Genomic DNA, 9,335 nt, shown 5'->3' on the forward strand with positions numbered 1-9,335 from the left:
ATCGTACTTTTTGGAGAAATGTCCTCTGGTCTGATGAAACAAAAATATAACTGCTTGGCCATAATAACCATCGTTATGTTTGGAGGAAAAAGGGGGACGCTTACAAGCTGAAGAACACCAACCCAACCGTGAAGCACGGGGGTGGCAGCATCATGTTGTGGGGATGCTTTGCTGCAGGAGGGACTGGTGCACTTCACAAAATAGATGGCATCACGAGGCAGGAAAATGATGTGGATATATTGAAGCAAAATCTCAAGACATCAGTCAGGAGGTTAAAGCTTGGTCGTAAATGGGTCTTCCAAATGGACAATGACCACAAACATACTTCCAAAGTTGTGGCAAAATGGCTTAAGGAAAACAAAGTCAAGGTATTGGAGTGGCCATCGCAAAGCCCTGACCTCAAACCTATAGAACATTTGTGGGCGGAACTGAAAAAGGGTGTGCGAGCCAGGAGGCCTACAAACCTGACTCAGTTACACTAGCTCTGTCAGGAGGAATGGGACAAAATTCCCCCAACTTATTATGGGAAGCTTGTGGAAGGCTACCCGAAATGTTTGACCCAAGTTAAACAATTTAAAGGCAATGCTACCAAATACTCATTGAGTGTATGTAAACTTCTGACCCACTGGGAATGTGATGAAATAAATAAAAGCTGAAGTAAATCATTCTCTCTACTATTATTCTGACATTTCACATTCTTAAAATAAAGTGGTGATCCTAACTGACCTAAAACAGGGAATTTTTACTCTGATTAAATGTCAGGGATTGTGAAAAACTGAGTTTAAATGTAATTGGCTAAGGTGTATGTAACCTTCCGACTTCAACTGTATGTCCCCGATATCTCTGTCTCTTCTTCATGAGAATGATTTGGGTGTTTGAACTAAATCCTTTGCGTCCGACTCGTTAAAGAAAAAATCTTCATCCAGTCCGACTCGTTAAAGAAAAAAATCTTCATCCAGTACGAGGTGAGTAATCACTGTTCTGATATCCAGAAGCTATTTTCGGTCATAAGAGACGGTGGCAGAAACATTACGTACAAAATAAGAAAAAAAAACACACAATAGCAGAATTGGTTAGGCACCCGTAAAACGGCAGCCATCTCCTCCGGGAATTGCCCTGAGGTAATTGCTGATTCCAAATTGAGCAAATAATGTAACTAAGAATATGCCTCTATATGTGGTAGGTGTCAGAGCTGTACAATAGGCCATGCATTTGGTTGCAGATACGCCTGTGCTACAACTGTCCACTGGCGTTTCGGCCACAGATTTGCTTGGATAGGTGACCGAAAGTAGTCAATGTCCGTGATGTGTTCCGTTTGATTGCATGTGCATGATGTGATGTAATGTGTGATGTCCTTAGAAAGTGGGCCACATTGATACCATATGGCCATAAAGCAGGACCAGGGTTTGTGGTTTAGATCATGGGTAGGCCTGCAGGAAACGCAGGACCCAGGGCTGAGTGGTCAAGATAAAGGCTATAGCGTTGGTTTAGCAGACATAAGATGCTCACTTCTAAGTTACCTTTTTACAATTAACCTGTAGTAGTAGCAGTGATTGTAGCCTAGTATAGACCTAGGTCTGATTTAGACATCAATAATACAAAGGCACTATTAAACGATCATGAACTAGTATTATTTTATTCCACCATAAATCAGCATTCATATTTTGATCTAGTGAAAAGAAAAGATCACACTCAAGAAAATTCCACAGTCATTCCATATTGAGCAAATCTGAATAGTCTATGTCCTTCAGGGGATAAAGGCTAAATTTGCAGGCTATTCCGTCCCCTTGTCATGTCAATATGATTCATAGGCCTACACTCATAGCAACTTTTTTTTCTATCTATAACCTATCATAAGCTAAAAGGGTTGTTTGGCTGTCCCCATAGGAGAACCCCTTGAAGAACCCAAAAGGGTTATTCAATTGGGAAAGCCAAAGAACCCTGTTGGAACGATTTTTTCTTAGAGTGTATGCTACAATAGATAGGCTACTATATTACACCTATAAACTTTGGCATAATCTGGTCTTGTGTGTAGCAGTGCACTCACTCTTTTGTGACATTAGGCTATGTGGCCAAAGATAAGTTTGAATCGAAGTTTAAAAATCTACCAACAGACTCCTGAAATACAGCGCAGTCAATTCTGATATAGACAACTGCCTAAAATTGTGATCTGACCTTATCAAGGCAGTTGACTTTCTCTGTCGGATAGACAATTTTCCCACAGCGCGCGCACGGCGGGTTCATTTTCAAATATGCGTCTTTATTCCACACGACAATAAATCCAATATATTCGTGCGTAATAGTGGTTCAAAACCTGGCAACAGCTCTGTATCATATCCCGAGGTCAAGTCGGTAAAAATAAAGTAGCGCGTCTCTCTCTGAGTGGTGTGTCTCGCAAGTACGTTCGCACAGTCACTATGCTGTCCTGAGTGGATGCCGCATTAAAATTGCACAGACGTAAACTGTGGCTGCTTGTGTGACACAGCACCTACCACGATCCAAGCTGTTTGATTCAGCAACGAGACGACAGCGCCAAACCAGGACCACATGATGTTCGTGCATTCGTAAAGAGCGAGCGAGCGAGCGAGCGAGAGAGAGAGAGAGAGAGAGGGCGAAATGGGGATGGATGGAGAGAGAAAGACAGAGAGACGGAGAGAGATATCCTTTAGACCAAAATCCCATTCATTTAACATGCCTGCTTCTTTTTGCCTGCTTTTTCGTACATCTGAAAAGCATAGGGGATTAAAAAAAACACTGCAGATTAGAATACACCTAAAGACCTAGTCATGATTCAGGCATTTTCACAGATCACATAACCTGTGTAAATGGTTCTCTGCTTTTTTGCAGGTAAATTCATGAACACTTCCATTGTTTAACACCTCCCTAATTTGAAAGGCTGTTGCTTTCAGGGGCAGTTTGGAACACGGTAGTGAGTGTTGCAAACGAGGACAGATTAATTTTACGTGCTATGCACTTCAGCACTCTGCGGTCCCATTCTGTAAGCTTGTGTGGCCTACCACTCCGCGGCTGAGCCGTTGTTGCTCCTAGACATTTCCACTTCACATATAACAGCACTTACAGTTGACCGGGGCAACTCTAGCAAGGCATAAATTTGATGAACTGACGTGTTGGAAAGGTGTCATCCTATGACGGTGGCACGTTGAAAGTCACTAAGCTCTTCAGTAAGGTCATTCTATGGCCAATGTTATGTCTAATCAGATTGCATGGCTGTTTGCTCGATTTTATACACCTGTTAGCAACGGGTGTGGCTGAAATACCCGAATGCACTAATTTGAAGTGTCCACATACTTTTGTATAGATAGTGTATGAATTATATTGTAACACTTACATGTAGACCTTTGCATCTGTAATTAAAAAGTTGTTCGTACAGTATGTCTTCACTATTGTGTTGAATGATTAATTCCATTCAGTCATTTTGGATTCAAAAGGCCTATGTAATCACTCAAAGTTTGAATATAAACCAAATTTGACCACATTCACATTTTCTCAGAACACAAATAAATGTGCTTATATTAGTCTATAAGTACATATTTTAGGCTATAAATACATGATGTTATTGCTTTGTTTCCCCTGACCAGGCCCAGATCGGATCAGAAGGAATTTAGGCTACCTGCAGCTGTGGTTGTTATAGGCTGCAGTTGATCAGACTAAGGCACAGATTAATTGTATATGCGTCGACAAATCATGAGGCATTTCAATGTATACATTTTTGGGGGTGGCAGGTATAAACTTTCATATAAAACAGCTTGTTGCCACTCCCCAGTGAATTCACTTATATACTATAGCAACTTTTTCAGTCGCAATTTGATTTTACCACATATAGGCTGAATGATTTGCAAGGCATTGATAAAATGAAGCCTGAAGCTTGTAATGTTGTAAGTTAGGCTTACTGTACTTTTATATTCGTATGAGAGGGGTAGTAGGCCTAACTGTTAATTTTTTACAGGCTAACGTTACTTGATGAAGACATGCTGTTAGCAACATGCTGTTAGTGCTTTTGTCCTGAAGCTAAAATTTAATGAGTGTAGCAGCATACAGACGAGAAAATAAACCCTTTATGTCTGCACATGCTTGTGAATTATTGCATTATTCAAAATCGGCAGGTAGCCTGGGGGTTAAGAGCATTGGGCCAATAACCGAGCAGGTAAGGTGGAAAAATCTGCCGTTCTGCCCTTGAGCAAGGCAGTTAACCCCCAACAACAACAGGAGCCGCGGACGTTGATTAAGGCAGCCCCATGCTCCTCTGATTCAGAAGAAGACACATTTTGGGTTGAATGCATTCAGTTGCGCAACTGACTAGGTATCCCCTAAAATATGGTTTGGTTCAGTTTTTCAAACGTATAATATGGTTAAAATCCTTAAGAGTCTATTGACGCACCCATGCGTCAATCTAAGTAACATAATAAAAAATTCTCCATAAAAATACAGCAGTTTGGGCCTCCCGGCTGGCGCAGTGGTTAAGGGCGCTGTACTGCAACGCCAGCTGTGTCATCAGAGATTCTGGGTTCGCGCCCAGGCTCTGTCGTAACCGGCCGCGACCAGGAGGTCCATGGGACGACTCACAATTGGCCTAGCGTCGTTAGGGAGGTCTTGGCCGGTAGGGATGTCCTTGTCTCATCGCGCACCAGCAACTCCTGTGGCGGGCCAGGCGCAGTCCGCGCTAACCAAGGTTGCCAGGTGCAAGGTGTTTCCTCCGACACATTGGTGCGGCTGGCTTCCGCGTTGGATGTGTGCTGTGTTAAGAAGCAGTGCGGCTTGGTTGGGTATCGGAGGACGCATGACTTTCAACCTCCGTCTCTCCCGAGCCCGTACAGGAGTTGTAGCGATGAGACAAGATAGTAGCTACTAAAACAATTGGATACCACGAAATTGGGGTAAAAAAAAAATAAAAAATATGCCAGTTTAAGCTAGAGATATCCGTTTTTTTGGGGATCCACCTCACCGCCTATGTCTATGCCTTCCGAGACATCCTGAAAATCGGTTTTGTCACATACACATGGTTAGCAGATGTTAATGCGAGTGTAGCGAAATGCTTGTGTTTCTAATTCCGACAAGTAACCAACGAGTAATCTAACCTAACAATTTCACAACAACTACCTTTACAAGTGTAAATATGTACATAAAAAAATGTATGAATGAGTGATGGTATAGAATGGCATAGGCAAGATGCATTGGATGATATAGAGTACAATACATACATATGAGATTAGTAATGTAGGGTATGTAAACATTATATAAAGTGGCATTGTTTAAAGTGGCTAGTGATACATTACATCAAGATGGCAAGATGCAGTAGATGGTATAGAGTACAGTACATACATATGAGATCAGTAATGTAGGGTATGTAAACATTTTATTAAGAGGCATTGTTTAAAGTGGCTAGTGATACATTTATTACATCAATTTTTCCAGTGGATGGAGTTGAGTTTGTATGTTGGCAGCTGCCACTCAATGTTAGTGATGGCTATTTAACAGTCTGATGGCCTTGAGATAGAAGCTGTTTTTCAGTCTCTCAGGTCCTTGCCTGCCTGTCTGCAGTGTCCAAAAGGTTTGGCCTACAATCTATTATCACGACTCTATGGAAAGGGGAGATTATCATGAACACGACCCCCACAAGTGACACGTCTGAAGGCAACCCATACAAACTAATGGAAGTATGGAGGTAGTTTGTTTGTGCCAACAAATATAAGGGATTAAATGTGTCCAAAAAAACTAAAATATTTCCTGAGCTTTCTTATATCTCCTAGATATAGGACAGACACTTCAAAACCTTATTCCTTATTCTACATTTGTGTACTATTTTTTTGTTGCCATCTACGAATGTGTTGTTCAGTGCATTTCTATGCGGTAGTAAAGGCCAAATTCATTATTTTATATATCTAATTGATCAGCGGTTGTCAAAGCTGAAATTAGTGCAACAGTCAGGCGTTTAAAGTATACTCAATTTTCGAAATATCACATAGTATAACACGTTATTCTTCCGCATACTCAAATGGAATACTATTTAGGATGCAAGTACGGGTATTCGGACATGTCCAGGGTCTCAATTTACTGTTGAGAGTTAGAATAATTGAATACACAATGTGTATGTTCGAAATGTGGTTGTGCATCAGCAGTTTCCCTTGTTTTGCCAGTCACAGCAAGAGAGAGAGAGATGGGAAGGAGAGAGACCAGACTAAGCAAATGAAATGCAACACAAGCTTAATTATTTAATTAAAGCACTGTTTAAAGCTGATGGATACGCTACAATTGTTGTCAAAGGACACAAAAACGAAGCACGTTGTGACTTGTTTATGTTGTGTCAAATACCAAGCATCATATGAACGGTTATCTTCACAATATTTAATTTAAAAAACATTCTCTTTGCAATCTTTTCATTTAAAAATGCTCAAAATTCACAATCATAATCATTGTTTCCAACTGAGTGGCGATCGTTAATCTGTAGACCAGCATCACAACTGTATCAGCACAGGCACAACATTTCACATGTTCATTTGTGTAAAGAGAAAGAGACTGGTAGCCTTACATAACACATTCAGTGGGAAGAAGATCAAAGGGTCCCATCCTAGAGTTTTTGTTCATATGATTGCAAGTTAGTCATGAACTATAGCTCCGCCCACATAGCCTGCACAACAGCTCTAGAAATCCTGTGTCATACTTTTTTGGGCCAGACAGAATAAGATACATGGGCTGAGGACAACGAGGGCTATGAGCTTGCGGTCTCCACGGAGGACGTATGTAAAGTCATTGAAACCTATTAACCCTCGCAAGGCTGCCGGACCAGACGGCGTCCCTAGCCGCGCCCTCGGGGCATGAGCAGATCAGCAAGTTGTTGTGTTTTCAATATCTCACTAGCTCAGGCCGTTATCCCCACCTGGTTCAAGATATCCACTATCATTCTCGTACCCAAAAGAGGGAAAGTAACTAAACGACTACCGACCCGTAGCACTCACTTCCGTCATCATGCTGTAGTTCGAGAGGCTCATCAAAAATCACATCACCTCCTCCCTCCAATTCACCTTCCGCCCTGGCAGATCCACGGAAGATGTAAACACCATTGCAATGCACACTGCCCTCACCCACCTGGACAAAAGGAATGCATATGAACAGGAATGCCTGTTCTCTCCGCTTCTATCACTCAGACACGGGCAGTACAGGAGCATCATGGAAAAAAACGGAAAGAATGGCTAATAAGCTTCTACACCCAGACCATTAAGCGGCTGAATAGGCATTGTTTCATTTACTTCTCTTTGACCTGCACTGTTGGAGCTTAAAAAAGGTCACTGTACCACGAAAATACATTTGCGACCCTGTACACGTTATAAAGAAACTCTACCAACCATCTACACATACTGAGACATAGGGGTGCCGTTTTGCTCGCTCGGATGCTTTCTCCGGTGAGATTAATGTGTCTTGCTATCGGCGGGCGTCCCCAAAATTGGACTTTTGTTCAAATTAGAGGAGCTCATGTCTTTAGCTTCCCAGTAGAGGAGGTCATGTCTCTGACTTCCTTTTAATTGGTCTATTGATTGTAACAGGCTGCACTTGTTTCAATTGTTTGGTGAGTGCATTAAGAGGCCAGACCAGAGCAGCAGGATCCAAGGCATGCAAGATGTCAGAAGCAGAACGGTCTACTTAGATTTTTATTTATTTTATATCCAATTTAAAATCAAGACAAAGCAAAAGTCTATCCCTATATTATTTTAAGCCGTCTGTCCCTAAGACTTTAATTTGTAATTTGACTCATCACCACTGGTGTAAAAGTACATAAGTAAATATAATTTAATGTACTACTTTAGTCGTTTTTTGGGGTCTGTACTTTACTAAGCACATGTGCTTTGTAAATTATGTCCGAATGTTGGAGAATGCCCCTGGCTGTCCTTAATTAAAAAATATGAAAAAAAGAAAATGGTGCAGTCTGGTTTGCTTAATATAATACATTTGAAATTATTTATAATTTTACTCTCCATACTTAAGTATATTTTTGCAATTACATTTACCTTTTGTACTTGAGTATTTTAAACCAAATACTTTTTGACTTGTTTTGCTGGGTGACTTTTACTTTTGTCATTTTCTATTATGGTATATTTAATTTTACTCAAGTATGACAATTGGGTACTTTCTCCACCACTGCTCAGCACTCATTACACGGCACTGTAGCCCATGATAGCAATGCCAGTTTCAGAGACGGTAGAAACGATGTTCTCCAGAAATATCACGGATGTGGTGCGCCGCCGAGTGGCTAATAATGGTAAAATCATTGCGCCTGATACATTGTATACGTCAGTTTTAACGTGTCGTTCAATAGTTAAAATTACAGCATCTTCCTATTTGCGTGTCTCGGAAATAGTGTCGTAAAAATCAGGGAATTTATTTTATTGGTTCAGTCTGTCCTGCTATTAGATTCAACACAATAATGAGGTTTCAGCTTTTTGGGATATCCCATAATGCACTACCAATTTCTACAAAGAACATAAAAAATATTTCTCAAAATATTGCTTCTATTTCAGCGAGCAATCATTATACTAACTGCAATGGTGGAACACATGTTGTTCGCATAAGGTTTCTACAATGTCACTAACCATGATTAAAAACTATATTTGTTCATGTCTATATAAATACTTATGGCGCTATAAAGAGCAGTTGACTGGTCCGATTGTAGTGGGTACAAACGATTCATAATGTTCGCAGTCAGTTACGTAGAGTCCACATTTGTGACCCCAACCTGCTCACTACACAACTTGACTAGTCTTTTGGAAAACAGAAGTGTTTCTCGTAACTTGCATATACATATATTTCTATTATCACTCATCTTGTAATACTTTCTAGTTGTAACTATGATCAGAAAGGAATATACAAAAATATTTGCCTGAACTCAATCTAACAAAATATAACTAGACCAAAAGCAATATATGTCAACCCATCAACTATCCCAACTAACGAAACAGAACTCGGATTTCACTAATATATTTTACTGTCCAATGAACTCTTGTTTTATGGACTCATGAATATTCAAAATAATTCCCAGCGTACACCGCGGCCGTACAGTTGTGAATACACATTTCTAAATTACCTGCAGTAAACAGTATTTCACTCAATGCGTGGATATATTACATTAATATACGATATTCTGCACACTACGTGAGAAATGTACAATCACAAACTATCACCCAAAGCATCGAATCCGTACTACCATATAAATAACTACCATCTTAATGATGTGCAACAAAACAAAAAAGTTTTCCTGGTTGGTCCGAACTCAGTAGAAATTACACTTGATTGGTTCAGTCAGTTTAAGAAATTCTGGTTTCTTC

The 9,335-nt window shown here is 40.4% G+C and overlaps 1 protein-coding gene across 1 annotated transcript in view; it reads right to left on the minus strand.

Annotated features, from left to right (window-relative positions):
* LOC135559561 (LIM zinc-binding domain-containing Nebulette-like) overlaps nt 1-2,486 on the minus strand; it is a 69,103-nt gene extending 66,617 nt beyond the window's left edge. Inside the window, exon 1 of the mRNA XM_065019055.1 lies at nt 2,176-2,486. Coding sequence (XP_064875127.1) covers nt 2,176-2,244 — 69 coding nt within the window. The 5' untranslated portion in view covers nt 2,245-2,486. The remainder of the gene's footprint in view (nt 1-2,175) is intronic.
* Between the last annotated feature and the right edge of the window lie 6,849 nt (nt 2,487-9,335).

The sequence above is a fragment of the Oncorhynchus nerka genome, linkage group LG6, assembly GCF_034236695.1.
Source record: "Oncorhynchus nerka isolate Pitt River linkage group LG6, Oner_Uvic_2.0, whole genome shotgun sequence".
Classification (NCBI taxonomy): Eukaryota; Metazoa; Chordata; class Actinopteri; order Salmoniformes; family Salmonidae; genus Oncorhynchus; species Oncorhynchus nerka.